Here is a 21,195-nt window from a genome sequence, read left to right on the forward strand (position 1 = left end):
TGTTTGCATTGCGCCCCAGTCTCCGCTGCTTATTGAATCTCTAGGTCCTCTTCCTCTCAGGCTAATAGCTTCAGTTCTATTGTCAACCGTGTCTTCTGAAGCCTGTATTTTCCTTTGGGTAGCTCTGAAATACCTGCATTTTCTCAGTGTTTCTTCAGCTGCAACCTCTCTTTTTGGCTTCTATGGAGTACACACAGATTTCTATATACATAGCAACTTGTGTCAGAAGCACTGTAGCAACCAGTTTTAATGATCACTGAGAATTTAGCTAGTGTTGAGATTAAAGGTAGTTAGCAGCAGCTTTCTAGCTGTCACTGCAGGCAATAATTGCAGTTGTTTCCTACTCTTCTGTCTTGGACCAGCTCAACAACTTTTGACTAATGCAGTTTCTTTCCTTATCACTTTGCAGTCTCTTTGAACCTTGCTGGGAACTCTGAGAAACAATGCTTTGATCTTAATTATGACAGGGCTATATGGAGATGCCTTAACCTGTAGCATCTAATGTACTGCTCTTTTGCCTCCTCCATTTCTTCTCTTTGGATCCAAATCTCTTTTGTCTCAGGTAAGGGAAGAACATAGTTGCCAGGAAAATGGAGTGGTTAAAGAATACTGCTAAATATTTTATGACAGACATTTTGGATAGGTATTTAACACACCCTCCATTTGTTTTCAGAATCCTTATGCTTTTCTTCAATAAGTCCTTCAAAAATTACTGTCCAAAGCTGTGACAGCCATTTCAATTAATAGACAAAGAATAATGTTTTTATTTCCAGACTTTTTTTTTCTTTTTTTTTTCTGGCAAAGGGTGAAAGGAAGCACCTGGTACAATAGCAGTAGCTGGCCGGGTTGCTGGAGGCAGTGTTGCTCTTCCCATAGCAACTGCTTTGTTTACCTTCCGTGACGTTCTGAGCCCCCTCCTGCAATATTTGTCTCTTGTTTAACAAACTGTGCTGCAGCCGTGGAGATTGAGGCTGGAAGAAAGTTGGGAGCAGACCCCCCCCAGTGAAGGGGAAGCGAGGACGTGTCGCTTAGCCAGGATTTGTCCTTGGGAACGAACAATCCAGGCCAGGAGCAGTTTCAGCCAAGAGGTGTGTGAGGGAGAAAGGTGTGTGGGGGGTGATTTTTAAGGATACCTGTGCTAGTGTGTGGGCAAAACCGTGTGTTGCTGAGGAAATGCTGTCCCTGTGGAGAGGAGTTATCGCAAAAGCACTGGATAAACATAGTGCAATAGGAAAATTGATACTCAGTCAAATTGTTGTGACTTTGTGTATATTTTGGGCATCGGTTTAGCCCTACATTAAAAGAGTCCCAAGTAGGCTTTGTTCTGTGTTCTCCTCTAGCACTACCTAGGCTTTTCCGTTTCCTCTTTTATCTGGTTTTCAATTTTTTAAGGTTCCTTTTCCACATATTTTTCTAATGACTGTTAGTTTTGTTTGTTTGCTTGTTTGTTTTGCAGTCTAGAGTTTATGCATCTCTCCAGCCATGTTCTTAAAGCATGTTTACTTCTCTAACCTGTGGGACATTATTTAACTTTTATACTAGTTCAATTTTTTCCAGCTTTCTCTTATTTTCTCTCTTTCCTCCTAGTTTCCATGCCCAAATTCTCGGTTCTTCGTTCTTCGTTCTCCCACACCAAATCCTCTCCTCCACATCTTAGCAAACTCCTGGGGAACCTTGAGCAAGAAATTATTTCTTTTCATCTGTGTCATTTTGCAGATAAAAGGGCAAGATTTTTTTTCCACCCTCCTGGACCGTATTCATCCCTTCTTGCTTCTGCAGCCAAATATAATGCTACTCCTGATTTCAGGTTCCACATTCGAAGAACTGACCTGTGTTATATTCAGAACCTTTCAAAAAACAATGGCCAGACTGTTTCAAGCACCACCGAAGTTTCATCCTTCTGAATGGCATGTCGCAAACAAGATGCAGTGTGCCAGTACAGAGTCTCAGAAATCCAGTTCAGAGCGCATGATAGCTGAGAGTCAGAGGCTGGTGGATGAAACAGAAAAGACAACTCAGAAAACCCAAAGTGATGTCAACAAGAAAATAGGTAATCCCATGTGTGCTCTGCAAGTATCATCTGAGCTATATGTTTAGGCTGGACTTAAAAAATTAGGTAATTGTGGGTAGGAATATATGTCAATGCCATGTTATCTGATCTCATGGAAAAATGCAGAACATTATCAAAAATATTTTTAGGTGGATTCTTTATTTTATATGAAATAAATTACCTGTCTAAAACATGCAGAAAGCTATTTCGCCCCAACCTCCTGACACGGTGTTGTAAAACTGTCTCCACATATCAGCCTCCAGCACTAAATTCACTCCACAGTGGACTGAGTCTATTTCTAGCCGTATCTACGATCTGACTCACAATGCTGTAGCATTTAAGAGCAGCTTGTATTAATAGATATTTGTAACTTTCATTCTGCAGAACAGAGACTGAAAGAAATAAAATTCTGGAGGCAAGAATTAGATAACAAACTTGAACAAATTGTTAATGAGACAGAGGTACTGTTGACTTTCAAGATCAGGCTGGAGAAAGCCTTGGAGAGCTGCAAAGAGCCACTTGTCATTGCCCAGAAGTGTCTCCTGAACAGGTGAGATTAAGAAAAGCATTCAGGGAGTGAGAAAAAGAAATCTAGGTAATGAACTTTTAACAAATAATTTAAAAGGCTGAAAACTGAGGGGCTGCTTCTGCAGCAGAGTCATGGTCTGATTTATGTGTTTTAACACTGGGGACCCAATCCCATAAAGGACATATTACCAGCGTGGCAAAGAAACACTGGATATGCCGGGCTCTCACCACTGTCTGTTAGCAGTAGGCATTTGAACAATGTGACTGACGGCTTTTCCTCTTTTTATTTAGGCAGAGGCGAGTTGGGATTGACTTGGTGCATGATGAAGTGGAACAGGAACTGGTCAAAGAAGTTGAAGTCTTACAGGGGGTTATTGCTTTGCTTGAACGTACATTGGAACAAACCAATGAGCAAATCAGGTACAGTGGCAAAGAGCATAACTGAACTTTGGTTATCTGAGAAGTAGGACAGACATAATCCTGAGACGTTGAAGCATCAGGCTGAACACAGAACCAAGGTTACTTTCAGTTCTAAACAGTTACAGAAGTTCAGTTTTAATCCATAACGTGATCATTAATTGTGAGAAGTTCTGTTAGAACTGAAAGCACTTCCACATGATCCCTAGTCTTCCCAGGATCCAGTCCTGTGCATTTAATTCCAATGGAGATTATATCATCAGTTCATATAGAGGTAGCACCATGCTCTAGATTTTGTGACTTTACAACTAAGAGTTCATGCATGAAAAATTCAATAACAGCATTTGCATTGACTAATGTACCTCTTCTCACATGCATGTTAGAGAGACTTGTGCTTAGACTTTGGCTTAGAGTCTGGTTGTTTCTTCTTCTAGACTAAACCGTTCTGCAAAATACAACTTGGAAATGGATCTGAAGGATAAATTCACAGCTTTGATGATTGACAATTACTGTGCTAGCCTGACAAACAACACTCCTGATGTCAGATATGCTGATAATACAGTGAAAATAGAAGGAAAGTAAGTGGTTATTTAGCTCAACAAATGTACGATAACTATACAGCTAGTTCGAACCATTCCAGAAATAGCAAGATTAAAGTAGAATCATAGAATCATTAAGGTTGGAAAAGACCTTCAAGATCATCTGGTCCAGCCATCACCCTACTACCAATGTCACCCACTAAACTATGTCCCCAAGCACCACATCCAACCTTTCCTTGAACACCCCCAGGGACGGTGACGCCACCACTTCCCTAGGCAACCCGTTCCAATGCCTGACTACTCTTTCTGAGAAGAAATGTCTCCTCATTTCTAACCTAAACCTCCCCGGCACAACTTGAGGCCATTCCCTCTTGTGCTGTCACTAGTTACATGTTAGAAGAGGCCGACCCCCAGCTCCCCACACCTTCCTTTCAGGTAGTTGTAGAGAGCAATGAGGTCTCCCCTGAGACTCCTCTTCTCCAGAGTATACAATCCCAGTTCCCTCAGCCACTCCTCATAGGACTTGTGTTGCAGGCCCTTCACCAGTTTTGTAGCCCTTCTCTGGCCATGTTCCAGGACCTCGATGTCCTTCTTGTACTGAGGGGCCCAAAGCTGAACACAGTACTCAAGGTGCGGCCTCACCAGAGCTGAGTACAGGGGGATGATCACCTCCCTGGTCCTGCTGGCTACACTATTCCTGATACAAGCCAGGATGCCATTGGCCTTCTTGGCCACCTGGGCACACTGCTGGCTCATGTTCAGGTGAGCATCAATCAGCACCCCCAGATCCTTTTCCTCTGCACGACTTTCGAGCCACTCTCCCCCAAGCCTGTAGCGCTGCAGGGGGTTGTTGTAACTATATGCAAGTAACTATGTGTAAGACAGACTAGGTGTTCATCATCAGTCTGTTGTATATTTTTTTTATACTTCTGTCCATCACTTTAGTATCTGTGTAATATGTCAGTGAAATAAGCCACAATAATCATGTTTCTAGAGAACTGCAATTCACTAAAAGTTTTTGAGGCTCACAGTTACTTAGAGCAAATTTCATACATTGCTTAAAACCAGAATTGATTCACTGATATAACTTCCTTTCCTCTCCCAGGATGTCCTAGTTGGTCCCCTAGTTGGGACACATGAGGTGTGGGGTTAATTTCTGATTCAATTGTTAACCTGTCAAATGCGCCCCTTTTGTGTGAATAAAGTGTGAATGGTTTAGATGGAGAAACAGCTACTACAGAATAGGTTGGTGAGAAGAAACAGGCTATGTAGTGTGTGAAACAGTCTCCTGAGGAAGCTATTAACTCTGCAAAAACTGACACACTTGGAACACCAAGACACTGCTGGCTCTTGCCACTAGTACACTAGTGTACATCAACAACGGGTTGTGTAACTCAGCCCACACCCAGAACAGTGTTTGCTGCTATATGCAGATGATGATTACAGGTTTATAAATACACCCAATGAAACATACCTCTGAGGAACTTCCCAAACACCTGCCTACAAGCCACTGGGACACAAGTATGACTCTTCACTTCTGGTGATACACCTGGGGGCTGGCTTTGCAACTATTGCTACAATTCACTATTTGTGCATGTAGAACTGAACTGTACAAGAGAGTAAGTGAAGGTGTTATGTGAATAGTTACTTATTATTAATAGTAACATATTATTTTAGTAAAAAAAGTTTCATTAACAAAAAAGTGTTCCAAGAAACTTTGCTTATTATCTGTGTCTACCCCTTCCTCCCTTATCAGGAAAGGAAAGTAAAAACAAAGTTGCTGTGTGATTTATCAAAATGGTTTCCACACTACCCCTATTTCTTTCTGAAATGTTTGCGGCAGAGAGGGTCTTTATTTTGTATCTGTTGAATTCCCAGAAAAACTAGCACTCACTGGGGTGTGCAGTTAATAGTACTGCTTTATAGTACTGATTTGTTCTGTTTAGCACTCATATTTGGTTTTATGGAGCAATTACAGATTTACAAAATCACAGATGGCTTGATGCTGCCAGTCAATGACCTTTTATTTTGAATCTCTTTCAGTTTTATTAGCCCTGAAGACTGGATAGATTTCTCAAACATAAATGTTGAAAAGGCTGACAAGCAGAGAAACAACTCACTGTCACTAAGGGCACTGATTGACAGCATCCTTTCCCAGACAGTGAATGACATGCACAAGCAATATGAGATGGTCAACGTTGCTTTTAGAAACAGGGTGAAGGAAGTCAGAGATGCCAAGCACAAGCTAGAAATACTCCTTGCACTGGTAAGTGATAGCAGTCTGTCAGTGAAAAGATAGAAACAATGGGCATGGGTTATCAGCCAGTTTACTCAATCTGGTGTCTTGAGCTACTGCAGTTAAGAATTTTACCTTCGTAATACTGGCAAGAACTGCCACATTCCCCCACCACCATCCACACCCCACCTCCACCCTATACCCCCATAACAGTCAGCTTAGATTTTATTGAACCAGCTCTATGTGCACTGATACAGAGGTACATTATTTCTGAAATCATTCATTCAATGGAAATGTTTAGGCTTCAGTGAGGTTGGGATTTCCCTTGTGATTTTCAGACACATGGTATTCCTACAGGATTTTCATGATTGTGTTGTAAAAGCCTAATAGCTTATTAAATCAGGGCCAATGTGCTTGAAGTTCAATACATGAAAACTGAGCTTGATGTTAAGAGTTATTGCTGAACTTAAATCGTCAGTCTCACTTAGAATGATGTTACCTCCTCTCCAATGAAGGAACCATAATCCTGGGCAACCTGTAAAAATACTCTAGTAAAATAAAACCTTAACATAATGAGTGTTACTGTGATTGCTATTACTATAGCTATTAAAGATCTTGATGATTTCACTCATTGTAAGAGGCAGTGTGTAGCAGTTCCTTCTGTTGGATTTGTTAAGGTGATGGATGAGGCTGCCTTACAGGAGAAGAACATTGCAGCCTTAAAGAAAGCAATTGCTGATAAAGAAGGACCTGTTAAAGTGGCTCAAACTCGCTTGGAAGCAAGAAACCATCGTCCCAATGTGGAATTATGTTATGACACAGTACAATACAAGTTGATTAGTGAAGTTCAAGAGATTACAAACAATATTCAAAGGCAAGTAGAAATGATGAAAGAGTGGGAAAACTGTGGTACATATTAATGGGTTAAGTTAAATAGTCACAGTAACATTGGGTCCCAGCTATCCTCCCTGAAAGGCTGGGAATTGCTTTTTCCTTAAGGGTAGCACATTTTAGGGTAAGCTGTCTGGATATTGTCTCACTGTGAATCCTCATTCTTTTTTTTTTTTTTCCCACTTGGAATTCTTATCCCACATGACAAAATGTCCATGTATTATCAAATAATGTCTGACTATATTTTCCCTGTTAGATTAAAGGATACATTGGCACAGGCTGAGACAGAGCTGAAAGGTCTGAGCCGACGACAGCTTTCCTTGCAGGAGGACATCCAAGTCAAGGCAAATACATTATACATTGATGAAGTGCTCTGCATGCAGATGAGAGAGTCTGTTTGCATTAACAACTTTTGAAGTCATCTTCCTGAACAACTCCTGGTGAGATTTTTATTGACAAACCTCCAGATTTACTGGTTTGTCTTAATGCCATCTTCTCATTCTAGATGTATGAAGTAATTAAAACAGACCTAGTATTTACAGCTACTTCTATGCTCTAGAATGCCTGATGAAATCTCCCACTTGGCAATAAAGTTCCAGAATAAGAAGGAATGTGCCTTCCATGTTATTTATCTCAGGTGCAACCGATGATATCTTTTGCCATTGAGAGGTACAGAAGTTGTGGAAGTTAAAGCAGGTGTTCCCACATAAGGCACTTGCTGGAAAGATAGGCAAGTGGGAGGAGTGGGTGGGAGTACCATGGGTAGGACTAGCCAAGGTATGTTTTTTTCTTAACATCTGCTGTTAAGAACTGGACACAGGGTGTATATTAAACTCAACAGTAACTAGGGACTGGTGATACATTGGATGGGGTATCTGACTGCAACTGAGTCAAGATCAAGCCAAGGTTAATTGGGGGTTAATCACTTCCTCACCCCATATCTCAGTTTCCCTATTTGTAAAATGGAAACAATCAGAGGGGCTTCAGTTGTGAGGTGTTTGAAACTCTACAATGGGAATTGCTGAGTAAAGTGGAGGGGCTAGATTTACTGGAGGTGCATGTAAAGGCTGGGAAAGTGCTCGTTGCTTCCTCTGGTTCTGGTGAGGGAAAGCAAAGAAATTACAAGAATAAATGATGCTGGAGACACAGGAGGCCAGTTCCCAAATCCAACATTTTAATCCAGGGGATGGTAAAATTGTCTCTTGCCTGTCTCTTGCTGTAATGGTATTTCCATTTTGGAGGCAGCGCCGGCAAGATTTGAATCCCTTACTAATGCCTTACTAAAGGATTCATTCATCATTTGTAGATGTAACTGGTGTTTTTCTGGGTCTCCCTGTGGTTTACACCATTGGGTAGGTGATGACAAAATAATTAAGCTCTGAGTCAATCAGGTTTTTGAACTTCTTGTAAATATCGCGCAACAGCCGATCCTCCTCACTGGTCTCTTGTCGGGCTGTGTAAATCCTGACCTGTGTGCATGAATGGCAGTCATGTGTCTCAGATACATGGAGCAGTCTCAACCCATTAAATTTCACGGCAACAAGAAGCCTCTACAACTATTGAGGGATCTAGAGAAGCCAATGTTTTTGAGTTAAATCCTGAAGTTTTTACTGGTTTTGCTCCAAACTGTGTGAAGACTCTGACTCATCTCCTGCCAAAGATTTTTTTGGGAAGAGGAAGGGTCCTTTTCCCCCAGGACTGATGCATATGTGGGATCTGCACAGAACTAAGAGAATCTACTAAATTCAGAGTCCAGCAGGCAAAGCAGCATGACAGCATGGTTTACACCAGCTACATTTGTGGTCTGGCCCCAGTTCAACACAGCATCCCTATTCAGTGAGATGTGTTTACATATTTTTGCAGTTTACTGGGACTCAACCCACACACTTCAACTTAAGCATAGACCCAAATACCAGGCCTGGGAGGTAACTAAGAATCCCTAGCTTGACCTGGGACGTGACAGAAGGAACCCCTAGACTAGCAGAGACTTGTGGCATGGTTGGTGCTGGCTACTGAACTTACATAGTATTCTGTACATGGCTGAGTAGGTTGGGAAGCTCCACTTCTGTGAGTGGTTCTCAGGATCCTTATAATACTAAAGCATTATATAGGGAAAGTAGTTATGTTAACTTTTCCTTCTGTGACCTTTATATGGATATAGTGACCTCAGATTCCTCTCAATAGGGAAGAGAAGAAGGAAGGTAACAGGAGTTTTGAAGCACAAAGTCTTACCTTTATGGTAGTCAAAAAGCATTTCCTTTCTGCACGATTATGTAGCAGCCTCTCCATAAAGGTGACACTAAGAAATGCCCAGACTTTCAGAAAAAACAACCTCCTGCATGATAAGATGAGCTGTAGCAGCTCATCATCCAGCACCTCATGGTCATTGTTTACTTCAAGTGTTAATTTCTTGAAAAAGAAAGAACACTGTTAGTACCACTGAAAAAAACCTTGTGAATGCAGTAGCAACTGGATTTCCCAAATTTGCTAACAGAAGTGACTGCCAGCAGATCAACTTTGAACCTTGACACTAGCAAAGAATCACTTTTTTATTATGACAGAAGTATATGTAATGCTAATTTCCATTCCCCCCTTAAGATGGGGGTCCATCGTGCATGATGTACCATCCTAAGAGACACACAACTTCTAGTGGACTTCTAGTGTCTTCTAGACAACCCACAGCTCATGCCATGGTATTATCTCACATACCAGAAATGATCAAAGATAAAAGAGTACATCCAAAGACAACTTCTGGAAAGCTTTACAGATCACTGGTGTTTATTGCAAAACTCTAGAATGCAATAGAACTTAAAGAAGGCTGTCAGTAACCTTCAGTAAGGCCATGTGCTTCCCTCAAGAATGCACAGACCAGGTAAGTCATTTACATGGGTCAGCTGTTGCACACCTTTTGTGATGCAACCTCCGTAATAACAAAGTGCTTTGGCAGAACAGCTTTTCTACAAAAATGATGCTTTCCTGCCTGAAAGGTTCTTTTAGCTCACAGCTGACATTATGATCACCAGTATTTTTGATGTTTTGGTATTTTTTGAGTGCAACCTGACACCAGCCTGCCATTAGTGAAGAACAGCATCACAAACATTGTAACTAGGGAAGGATAATTAATCATAGAATTATAAATTCCTGGTTTGGAAGGAACCCACAATGATCACCGAGTCCAACTCCTGGGTCCCCAAAGGATCACCCCTCAAAAAAAAGGCTATGCGTCTGAGAGCATTGTCTAAACACTACCAATTACCTGAACTGGACTACAGCTGGAACACTGGAATGACTAGTTCCCCTGAAAATTACCTTAAAAATAAAACTGAAGCGGTCAGGAATTCCTATAGGTGACTGTTGTTATGCAGAATGCCTACATGATTACTTTGCTTAGCTTTGGGATAAGTTGTCACTACCGCTCTAAGTTGTCACGACTGCTGACCTTACCTGCAGCACATGCCAGTAGGCTGGGAGGAGGTTGGTGAGGGTAGGTCTCATCATCCAGTCTGGATCACTGAAATAGCAGCTCCGTAAACTGATGCTCCTGACTGGGATTTCCACTAGCAGGATCCTGGCTAGGTGATCATGGCTCATAACTCTTTCAAAGAAGAAGTTGACGTTCAGTTTTGGGGCTCTCTTGGCCAAGTTGGCCCATGACATTCCCCAGACCACTTGCCCATGAGGGTCACGGATATGACATTTGATATTCAAGGTGCACAGGGAATGAGCACTGTGCTCCCGCAGGATGTCCAGCAGTTCATCAGAGATGCAATTATAATTGAAAGTCAGGATAACCAGGCTGTGGAACTTGGACATGGTTTGGTGGAACAAGGTGCTGCTGTAGACAGGAAGGTGGAGACTGAAGAAATCCTCGATATTGATTTCTGATATAAAGCTTTTATTAGTCAAGCAGCTCAGAGAATTCAGAAGCCCACAGCCTTCTTCCAAGGTTACTCTTGCTCCTTTTAAGTTGAGATAATCAAGATGTTTGCTCATTCTTTTCAGGAAGGTACCTAAGTTCTTGATAAACTGAGCCCTGACCATGTTTTTCCAGACCAAGCGGTCTAATTCCAGGTTCTTGATGCTCAAGGATATGAGGCGACTGTTACATTTACCCAAGTGTGAAAGAAGACCTCTCACAGTTGCTTGAAATTTTTGCGTAATGACAGTGTTGTAAGGATACAGTAACTTGATTTCAAGGTGCTCCAAATACTTGCCAAATTTCTTGACATACCACAGTGCAGTTTTAAATTCAAACATGTGTGCCCTTGATGGCTGACCACTGAATGTGATGGTTCTGGTTCTCCAGAGGGATCCTGAGTACATGGCCTGACTCCATTTTTTACAGACCAAGGCAGCCCGAGATCTATCCTTGTCATCTAACCAGTGGAAGACATGTCTCAGACAGACATCAGGTAGATCAGCCCAGGAGCTCTGCTCAGGGTCGCTGTCATCCTCCATTGAGGAGACAATTTTTCACGTCTCCTCTGAGTGTTGAACCAAGCTTAGATTAAGAAAGCTGTGGCTAAATTTCTGGTAATTCCCAACAGGATGGTCTTTCAAGCAAACAGCTAAAAGTTTGCTTCTTTACATTCAAAAGCAACAGTCCTTTCTTTGCTTCTGTAGTCAAGTTGTCAGGATCAAGCAACTTCTTGTGTCTAAACGATGGTCTAACCTAAATAAAAAGAAAAAAAATGAGTAAAGAACAATCACAGGATTCATCTTTGAACTTTCTGGCCTCTAGTCTAGCGAAACAGGGAAATGGTATGATAACAGTCATTGCAATTGATAATGTTTTGAGGCCTGATACCTAGTGTAGAGATGTGTCCAGCATTCTGGGCTGTACAGAGATGAGCAGTGCTGTCTGTGCAAAGCTATTGCACATGACTGTCCTTAGCCCCTGGAATACTGTTTCAAGACAATTGGAAGTAGCGCCCTGTCTCAGATGAAGGTACAATCCCTCTTGAGAGTAATAAGCACTGTAAGCTACTCTATCACTTGGTTCAAACAGGCTGTTGAGACTTTTTGCTCCAGTGGACTGGAAGGCTGGTGAGTCAGGAGTCCAGCCGAGTAGTAGTAAAACACAAGGAAACAACCATGATGCAAGACGTTACCTGTTCCACTCTCAAGGCTGGACTCTGTCCAGCTCCCTGAGCACCTTTCCAGCTCTGACGGATAGTCGCCCTCCTGAGTTCATGATTTGTTTTCTGTACTTCCCCCTTCACCGCCCCCTCCCCAAAGTTTGGTCATTGCTGCCGAGCAAAGAGGTAACTTTTGTGATGTCACAACAACTGGAGCCATGCCAGGGCAAACAGCAAACAAAGCCAACTTGAAACAAGTCAGTTGGGCTGAGGTAAAGACAATGAAAAAGATAAGCAGACTTGTTTCATCATCTCAGGAAAAGACAATAAAAAGCCAAGAAGGAAAATGATGCATTTCATATCTATTAATTTACTAATCACAAACTTCATCTATAAAATACAAACTACGTCCCATGGATCTGTCAGGCGCTTGTTTTCATGAGGCCTTTTACAGATCAGTTTATCATTTGGTTCTACCAACAGCTGTGGGCATTCATTCAGAATGAATTTTCTTCCCATCTCTACAGTGCCTGTGTCTTACTTATCATGTACACTTGGTAAATCACTGCTTAGCTCTTGGGGTTGAAACTCAAGGCTCACTGGCTGGCATGACCAAAAGACAATGCAACTCAAAAGTCAATTATGCCAATCTCCAGAAAAAAAAATAATCTACCTTTCCTCCCTTGTATGTGTTGCTCTGTTGGTGTAACAAAGATGAGATGGTTGGAGATAACAGGCACCGTAAGAAGATGAAGAAATGCAGATCTTTGAGAGTCTGTTTACAACTGCAAAGTCTCAAATAGCTCTAAATTAATTCTATTAACTGGCTTAAAAGGACAGGCTGACTGCCTAATTCAGCTTCTGCCTGCTGCTTCCCTTTTGCCTTGGGGTTCTCACATACATTATTTCTGTGTCAGCACGTGCAGGTTGTTCAGTTAGCACCATGTCTAGTCCTGGTTGTGTTTGTGTTGTTTTTTTTTTCTTTTTTTCTCCCAGATCCAAAATACAGATCCATAATCTCAGCCCTCAGGATAAACCTTACAAAGTGAGCATGTGCCTCTGATTACCACCTGACTTCCACTTACTGGGGAACCAAATCTCCCCTTACCCTATGAAGACCTCTTTGTTTTGCAGAACTGTCAGTCATTTAGGAAGTCTGTAGATGAATGACCACTTTTTTTTGCCCGTCCATATATTCAAGCCAAGTCTCAAAATATGGTGGTTCAGGCTGCAGGTTGCAAGTGAAAGGAGCCTGAAACCTTCCCCAGAGTGACAGAACTGGGCACGGGGAAAGGCATGACAAAGTTGCAACTATCCGGAAGCCATCAAGCTAATGGGCAGAGGACAGCAGAATAGCATATATGACTGTAATACACAGAAATACATTTCTATTAATAAGGGACTATTTCTTGGGATGTACTTGCCCACGTTAAAGTTTATGAATACAAAGGGATACAAACGCTGTCATGTGGAAATTTTAAAACTGTAGTGCTTTGCAAGTCCTAGAAAATATGCTTACAAGCCACTGGCATGACTTGCAAGGTATTCTGCAGTGTCAATGGGCAAACCAGACATGACTCTAGGGTAAGCACTGGCTATGCAAGGTGTCTCTACCAGTCAGCTCTGCGTTTGAAGGAACATAATCACATTTGGGGAAAAAAAAAAAAAGAAAAAAAAAAAAAGGAAGCTGCTACAGCTCTTTCCAAGAGCAATTTTTCAGGTACAAGTGTTTTAAAGATAAATGTGTTACTTGTTTTCCTCTGGGGTAGGATGCAAAACAAAACTAACAACATTCTCAGCACTTGGCCTTTCTTTGCTGCCTGATTCGCCAGAGGACCCCCCAAGCAGTTTCCAGTACAACACTGTGTAATTTCACCAGCTCTGTCTCCTCCAGCAACGAAATAAGCCAGTGGGGCAAAACAACAACAAAAAAGCCTTCCAAGACTTGTCTTATAATTATCAGCAACAACAGACGTGGTCGCACGGATTCCCAACCGGGCAACCAGCCTGTGAATACCTTGCTAATGCTGCTGGGGCAGATGCGCTCAAGACCGCTAAGCTCGGGGCGGTGGGAACAGAGCGGGGGGAGGCGCAGAGCGCTGCCCGCCGCCATCTCCCCCTGCAGCAACCGCGGCCGCGCGGCGGCAGCGTCTGGGCTCGTCGGCACAGCCACGCGCCTCCCGCCCCGAGCGTTACGTCACGTCACGTCACGTCACGTCACGTCACGTCACGTCACGTCACGCCACGCCACGCCACGCCACGCCACGCCACGCCACGCCACGCCACGCCACGCCACGCCACGCCACGCCACGCTCCCGCAGCTGCCCCGGCCCACCCTGGGCGGTGGCCGCGCGCCTAACGGCCTCCGCGCGCGCGAGGGGCGCAGCCAATGGGAGCGCACGCGCGGCTGCGCTGGCCAATCCAGAACGCAGGGGGGCGGGGCGGGATTTGAACGCAGCGGCGGGGACGGCTGCGGCGGCGGTCGGCCTGGTCCCGGTAGGTGCGGTCCCGAGCGGCGGCCGGAACGTCCCTGTCGCGGGCCGCGTCCCCTGCCGTACGGGGCTTGAGCTGGGTCTCCCCCAGCCTTGGTATCGCCGTTACTGTCTTTCGCAGCCGTGGTTTCCAACGTCTCTTGCGCGTGAAATAACCGCGTCGCCTGGGCTCGCCGCCTTAGCTGCCGCGGGCCTCAGAGCACCGGGGCACCGCGCTGTGCTCGGCAGCAGCGAACTCAACCCTGGGGCAGCAGCTGCTCCCTTCCCGGTATCCCGCGTGTGCAGGACTTGCCGACGTAAAATAATCCGTAGCGATCGGCAGCTTACCAAAAATAAACCTGATAAGCTATGGATGCAGGACCTTAGTCTGAGACATCAAGAAACTTGCAGTTAAATCGCATTCTACCTGATGTGCTTGAGGCTCACAGCTTGCCAGGACTAGCATCCTTGGAAATGCAGTATGTGATATCCAATCTCTCCTTTTCCATACTGATGCACTTTGCTCTAATTTTTGTTCTTATTCTGACTGTTTCAGAAATAGATTGACCAAGAACTGGAACAAGATGGTATCTATGCTCAAAAATGTCAAGGCAACAATGGGCTGGCGGAAACACCAGCTCCTAGCTGACTTTGATGAAAATGACAGCCCTGTACCAGACAAATTCAAGAGAAGGGCTTCTTTGAGTTCTCTCAATACCATCCGTATGTCTCTAAGGAAGCGAATACCATTAAAACAAGTAGAGCTGAATTTCCATGAGACCCCAACTTGGGAAAGTACGGAAGCAAGAGGAAAGTGCCAAGCTCTCCAGAGTATTACAAGAACAGCAAGAAATGCTTTTGGAACGGTGTCCCAGGTACTTTTGCCTTTGCACTGAAGAGTAGGTAGTTTATTTTGTGCTTCAACTTCGTTTCCAAGATTTCTGGACTCTGATATAATGTATTCCAGAGAGTTTATTCTATGTACGGCACAACATAGTGGTTGGCTCATAGCTACTCATTAGTAGAACGTTATCCTTGCTCTAGCAGGATAATCCTTGCCTTTATTATCCAGAAAAACTATGGTTCTGGCAGAACAGGGAAGAAGGTGAAAAGAATAAACATGAGAAATTGTTTAATAAAACCCTTTTCCCCTACTGTATTTCATCATGTATGACAGAGCAGCCTTCATGAGGAAGAAGGTGGGTAGAGACTGCCATTGCTTGCAAATGATTGTTTCTGTGAAATGCGTAGCTTTATACATATAAATATATATATAGATCTTTCCTGCACCTGTGCTATTTATTAGCATGTTCTTCATAACAGACAATCTAAATTTGGACTGACAAAAGCCAGTAGGTGGTAGCAGGATAGCAACCTAAAGTTTGCACTGCTCTTCCTGTTGGAGGCAGACTCTAGGCATATCAATTATGTATCAGAAAGCATGTCTCTTTTCTGCACAAAAGCAGCAGGCACTTTCTTCCAATGCCTGCTGAAGTCCTTGTCAAGTTCCAAGGATCAGGGGAGCAAATGATTCCTAGAACCCAAATTCAACTACAACTTCCTCGCGAGGGGGTGTGGAGAGGCAGGTGACCTATTCTCTGTTATCACTAGTGATAGGACCCGCAGGAACGGTGTTAAGCTGAGGCAGGGGAAGTTTAGGCTACACATCAGGAAGAGGTTCTTCAGCAAGAGGGTGGTTGTACACTGGAACAGGCTCCCCAGTGAAGTAGTCACTGCACCAAGCCTGTCTGAATTTAAGAAGCGTTTGGACTGTGCACTTAGTCACATGGTCTAAACTTTTGGGCAGACCTGTGCGGTGCCAGGAGTTGGACTTGATGATCCTTATGGGTCCCTTCCAACTCGGGATATTCTATGAAATGGGTAAACCTGATACGAGAACGAAAACTAGGGATTCAGCTCAAATGTTCCTTATCTTCCTGTTTCCAGACTCTAGGCTGATTGACTTCATTTAGCTTAACATGTCTGTCTAATGCACCTTTCAGAAAATACAGAAGACTCGCCAAAACCCAATACACTCGACTGTGGCCTTTCCAGATGAATCTGTTGGTAGAAGAAGCCATGCAACCAGTTTTTCCAGGAAAAGAAGTACTATGCCTCAAACCCCTCGCCATAACAAGAATAGTGTTACTCCAGCAACCAGTTCCATGGGCACCCCAAGATCCAGCAAAAGAGCCTTGCTTGGGCCAACAAGGGTGTCAGAACATACAGAATGGAGGGGTTTCCCATCCTGGCATGGTGAAGATGCTGTCCCACTCCGGAGATCAAGAAGAGCAGCAGCGCTTAAGAGCCCCTATTCATCACCTGCTCCTGCCAGCAGAATGACGTAAGCCACATTTTTTTTTGTGTAAACCTTATTGCTTTTTTTATTACTGTGATTAGAGTATCTTGTAAGATGAATGGCAAGGTATGAAGGTTGTTATCCTATTCCACTGAAATGGTATGCTGTTAGGATAGTTAGGAAAGCAGTAGTTACAGGTTGCTGAATAGAAAGGGGCTGAGCGCTGCATAAAGCTGAACCATGAATGTTCATTTTGTGCCATGACAAGAAAGAGCTTCCTTTTTAATCACTCTCCCATTGGATTAGAAGGTTTACAGCATGTTTCTCAGCACCAAACCACATCTGACTCTAGGAATATACCTGAACTCTTTGCTGTTGCTTTTCTGGTAAAGAAGCTCTCAATGCATCTTCTACGTAGCTCTATCTTGCTAATGCTGCTATTTGTATTGCAGAGATACCTGAAAGAGTTCTGCCTATGCCAAGCTCTTCATACAGAGTAGAGAGATTCCTCTTGCCTCAAAGATTTAACACAAATTAGAATCATAGAATCATCTAATTCAAGTTGGAAAAGACCTCTAAGGTTATCTAGTTCAACCTTTAACCCAGCACTGCCAAGTCCACCATTAAACCGTGTCACTAAACTAGAGAAAGGGTTGTGAGCTAAGGTAGTATTTTATAATGTACCAGGTATGCTTTTGTCTCGGTCAAAGTCGTGAGAAATGTCAAAAGCTAGAAGCTGTCTAAACCTCAAGAATCAGACCAGTCATTGAACTGCAGGATAGCTATCTATAGGATGAATGGAGATGTGAAGCAGCTGGTCAGTAGAATTAAGAACATAATCATTACAGGCCCAAGCTTCTCTCAGTAGTCTGGAGATAACTTGAGTTTTTACTGCAGGGATAGAGGCTATTACCTAGTCAGTCTGCCTGGTTTCATCTCTAGTAATAAACATCCTTTTTGCAGAGAGTTTGAGTGTGAGTTGGAACTGGTCTCCTCAGGGATTCGCCGACTGAAGCACCTCTCTCAGGCACTTGATGATGGTATTGTACAAGAGGAGAGGTAAATACTGCTAACAATACCCCAACTCTTAGCAATAGGCCACCTTCCACTTGAACACTAGGCCAAGTGATTGCTGTAACTCAGGACGAGGAATAGCTGCAGAACTTTCTCAGTTGTAACATAGCAGAGCCATTCTTTCTTCATGACACTTGTGCAGATTAAATTAGTAGTTGGACTTGCAGCTTCTAAAACCTGTCAGATACTCACCCTGTCTTCATGTTTCTTGCTGTAGAAGTCTGATTTCTCCCAGTCAGAGCCTAACTTTTACTTTGTATTAGAACAGTATTCTTACTACCTCTAAAAGAGCTGTCAATCCAGGCATGCCAAAAAAACAAACTCCAAACCATTGCACAGACACTTAGCTATCACTGGTGCATGCACATTTATAAGAAAAAAGCTTTTGTGATATAGTTCTGTTTACAAATAGCCAATTTGAACCATACCTCAAAATTTAGAGGATGCAGAAGCCTCTTGTACAAAACCTTGGTTAACCCGTGAGGTGATAGGCTGTTGCATTTGTAAAGGTTATGTCATGCTGAAGTAGGCCTATTCAGTCAGTAAAAACTAAAGGTCAGGAGTTTCAATGCAGAACAGTTCCCTAAACCCCTTTCTCTCTTAGAACACTTGATGTCAGGCATTCAATAATTAAGTCAAGGTACTTTAATCTTCTAGGGAAGGCTTAGCATTAACTACTTTTATCTACAAAGAGATAAAGGCTTAAAATCCTGCACAATTCCAAAAATTCGATGTCTACCAATGGCATAATTTTTAGATAGTTATAGGTTTACTCCTGTAAAAGTTAATGTTAATATACATTGAAAATTTACTAAATCTCACTCCTAATATTCTCCCATCTGTTAGTGATATGACAGTTTCTCTCATTCGTAACTGAAGATAGTATCAACCAGGTAAAGTAGTTGTTCACTTACTTTAACTATACCTGCATGCACATGTGAGGAGAAAAACTGCTGTTTGGAGAGGGACACACATATTAACTCAAAGTTTTCTTAAAATCTTATTGTGTGGAACCAAAGGGTTCTTTCCCTCATATTCACTGTGGCATTCTCTGCTACAGCAGATCATTGTGCAGTTGTGAAGCAGCCTCTGTATTGAAGATTAGTGAAACCTTGCATCTTTGCAGTGAACCATAAATTGGGCTTCTATGCAAACAGCAGCTTTTTTCACCCCAGATCAGAAAACTACTGGTACTAATGTCTTTGTCACTTGATCTCAGTTCTTACTGATTAATAATAAAGATCACAAAGCATGACAGAACAAACTGTTACCCTGAGCTAATTTTACAGCCTTTATTTTCCATCCCTAGCATTGTATTAGCAGTTAACATGATGCTGCGACAGAAACAGTAGATGATACCTGTGTTGCTGGCATTCTTAAACACAGTTGCACCTAAGTGGATGGGAACATGAATTCTTTGCTTCGTGCTTCTGAAAATCACCTTCTAGTATCAACTCATTGAACCGTTACCAGGTTTGCTACGAGAATGTCATAAGAGCCTTGATTACCTTCACTGTGATCTGTGTTGTGACATTAATATCTTCACCTGTTAACATCTGAAGTATTCTTTTTGTTTAAAGGGAAAGTTACATCATAGTTCCTATTCTTGCAACAAAGGTATAAGAACTTGATTTCTGTAACTGTTAAGGAAAAAAAAAAAGTAAAATGCAACTCTCTCTGCTACCTGGGAGCAGTTTCAAATGCTTGATTGAAGCTTCCAACAGCTATGTGTACTGCTTCCTCTGATTTGGTCCAGTTCTCCTGCCTGTGTAGATGTATACAATGTGCTCCAACACTTGCTCGTTTGTAGGAACCCTATTTGGAATAGCTGAGAAATACATTTTTTTGGAGGTGTGCTTACACTCACTCTAGCACATTACCTTCTCTTGCAGTATTCAATTGCCATGCATTATATTATTACAGCTTCCATTTAATCTTTTCCATAATGAAACAAGCCTTTCTTCTCAAACTGATGATGGTTGCCAGCTCCATGCATTGCTCAGATGTACCTGTTTTAATGAATTACATTATATCACAAGAAATGTCTTGTTGCTAGTTAAAGTATTGCCATACTTAATTTTTGTACTGCCATTTATGCTCATTGAAGGTAACTAAATATTTTCTTGCTAGTTTTCAGAAGTGTTCAGTGGAAGTACACAGGTTCAGACCACCTCCCTCCTTGCTCCCAGATCTTGTCCTTTGTTGCTCCTGTCTGCCATTTTTCCAGCAATTTGTGTAACAACCAGTTACTTAACCTTGTTGACTTCATGCTACTAACGGTAGTCTTGTTCTTCTGCAGGCAGCATGCGATATCAAACTACTACTGTCTAATGGCACAAAACCTGCAGTCTGTACATCAATCTCAGAAATTTTCTCAGGCTATCAGAAGGCAAGCAAAGAAACTGTTGAGCAGTTGGTACCTGGACAGAGATGGCTATAAGTAGTGTTGGTTTGAGTATATCTAAAGGAAGACTTCGACTGGGACCTGAGAGACTGTACTCTATGCTTTGAACGTAACTGACTACTTTGAATAAGCAATTATATTTTAAAAATCTTTCTTAACAAAGCAGCCTGGGACTTCCATTCCCTTGCTTTCTCTTTTAAAGTCAAATGAAATTTGTACCACGATGTATTACCTCCTACTGAGATAAGGGACCATCCTGAAAGTGGCTTTCATAGGCAGTAAGTACTTTGAAACATATGTTGCACTGACCATGGTCAGAGAAAGGGTCACAGATTTATATTATACTAAAAGTAGTGATCTGTTATTTTCAAAACCTAACTTTTTTTTTTTTTTAAATACTAACAAACTAAAAGTTAAGCATCATGTTTAACTGGAACTTAAAGAAACAATAATTGCTTGAGTTCTGACCACAAATGCCATTCCAAGGCAACAGGTTTCTGTGGAGTCACTCAAGCCACAATAGTGGAGCCACATTAGGACTTTAACTCACAGCCTAAGGACTGCTGTTATGTTATCCCAACTTCTGTCTTTCAAACTAAAGCAAAGATTTTTCAAGCTTCTAGAATTCAACACCAGGGCTGTTTTCTATGGTAGCAGTTTTGTGCAGTCTTTTGGAATTACTTTCACTTTAAGATGTACCTTCAAACAAAAGATTGAGTTGGTAAACTTTTATCTACACTCATTTTTAAGATGCACATATAATTTGGTAAAACTGGAACAGCCTAAGTTTTAATGGTATTAAGTACAAATATGAGAAGCAGTCATGTTCAATTCTGATTTATGTGTAATTACTGATTTTTAAACTTTCTCCCAATTTTCTTTTCTCTTGTCAAACTATAAAATATTGAAACAATTAATAAAGCCTGGAAACATCCCAGACATCTAGGCTTTCAGATGACTAGTGTGAGCTTTAGTTTGTGTGATTTTTCTGAAGTAGGTTTTTGTTTGTTTTTGTGTTTTTAAATAAAACACCACCAACAAAAAGCTCTTCTTATATGGAACAGTACCTTGAAGTTATTCCTTGCATGTACTGAAACTCCTTCTATAAAGCTTCCACAAGGATGGTGTCTCATTATTGAAATCTCTTCTTGTCTTACTTCTTTTCAAAAAGGAGGATTGGAGGTCACAGGTTGACGTCTGTTCACAGA

The 21,195-nt window shown here is 42.2% G+C and overlaps 3 protein-coding genes across 10 annotated transcripts; 2 read left to right on the top strand and 1 right to left on the bottom strand.

Annotated features, from left to right (window-relative positions):
• Positions 1-1,851: 1,851 nt before the first annotated feature.
• FBXO39 (F-box protein 39) lies at positions 1,852-21,187 on the bottom strand. 6 transcript variants are annotated; one of them, XM_080562971.1, is made up of 5 exons: positions 21,055-21,187; positions 19,464-19,592; positions 10,106-11,333; positions 8,894-9,070; positions 1,852-1,989 (listed from the first exon to the last, which is right to left on the bottom strand). In XM_080562971.1, the coding sequence occupies exons 3-5, from the start codon at positions 11,117-11,119 to the stop codon at positions 1,960-1,962; spliced, it is 1,221 nt and encodes a 406-aa protein (XP_080419097.1). In that variant the 5' UTR covers positions 11,120-11,333; positions 19,464-19,592; positions 21,055-21,187; the 3' UTR covers positions 1,852-1,959. The 6 variants fall into 6 exon arrangements, with proteins under 6 accessions (XP_080419097.1, XP_080419096.1, XP_080419095.1 ...); XM_080562970.1 differs by lacking the exon at positions 1,852-1,989 and adding an exon at positions 5,679-5,815; XM_080562969.1 differs by lacking the exon at positions 1,852-1,989 and adding an exon at positions 5,809-6,305.
• Positions 1,861-7,260, top strand: TEKT1 (tektin 1; the record flags this gene model as incomplete). Its single annotated transcript, XM_080562972.1, has 7 exons — positions 1,861-2,050; positions 2,435-2,600; positions 2,870-2,998; positions 3,430-3,573; positions 5,578-5,800; positions 6,448-6,644; positions 6,918-7,260. The coding sequence occupies 7 exons, from the start codon at positions 1,861-1,863 to the stop codon at positions 7,075-7,077; spliced, it is 1,209 nt and encodes a 402-aa protein (XP_080419098.1). The 3' UTR covers positions 7,078-7,260.
• Positions 14,242-20,383, top strand: PIMREG (PICALM interacting mitotic regulator). 3 transcript variants are annotated; one of them, XM_080562975.1, is made up of 6 exons: positions 14,242-14,689; positions 14,767-15,085; positions 16,214-16,554; positions 17,473-17,568; positions 18,430-18,476; positions 19,883-20,020. In XM_080562975.1, exons 1-5 carry the CDS (start codon positions 14,685-14,687, stop codon positions 18,458-18,460), a joined length of 792 nt encoding a protein of 263 aa, XP_080419101.1. In that variant the 5' UTR covers positions 14,242-14,684; the 3' UTR covers positions 18,461-18,476; positions 19,883-20,020. The 3 variants fall into 3 exon arrangements, with proteins under 3 accessions (XP_080419101.1, XP_080419099.1, XP_080419100.1); XM_080562973.1 differs by lacking the exon at positions 18,430-18,476 and having other exon boundaries at positions 19,883-20,383; XM_080562974.1 differs by lacking the exons at positions 17,473-17,568; positions 18,430-18,476 and having other exon boundaries at positions 19,883-20,383.
• Positions 21,188-21,195: the final 8 nt, after the last annotated feature.

The sequence above is a fragment of the Anser brachyrhynchus genome (genome assembly GCF_964034855.1).
Source record: "Anser brachyrhynchus genome assembly, chromosome: 20".
Lineage (NCBI taxonomy): Eukaryota > Metazoa > Chordata > Aves > Anseriformes > Anatidae > Anser > Anser brachyrhynchus.

Excerpts from the sequence above, each read along its gene's own strand:
- FBXO39 (XM_080562966.1), bottom strand. The coding sequence starts at position 11,119 with ATGGAGGATGACAGCGACCCTGAGCAGAGCTCCTGGGCTGATCTACCT. Across the intron at positions 9,071-10,105 it reads CCTACTGGCATGTGCTGCAG|AAATTAACACTTGAAGTAAA; the intron begins GTAAGGTCAGCA and ends TTCTTTTTCAAG. Across the intron at positions 8,131-8,893 it reads GCTTTTTGACTACCATAAAG|GTCAGGATTTACACAGCCCG; the intron begins GTAAGACTTTGT and ends TCATGCACACAG.
- PIMREG (XM_080562973.1), top strand. Across the intron at positions 15,086-16,213 it reads CTTTTGGAACGGTGTCCCAG|AAAATACAGAAGACTCGCCA; the intron begins GTACTTTTGCCT and ends TGCACCTTTCAG. Across the intron at positions 17,569-19,882 it reads GGTATTGTACAAGAGGAGAG|GCAGCATGCGATATCAAACT; the intron begins GTAAATACTGCT and ends GTTCTTCTGCAG.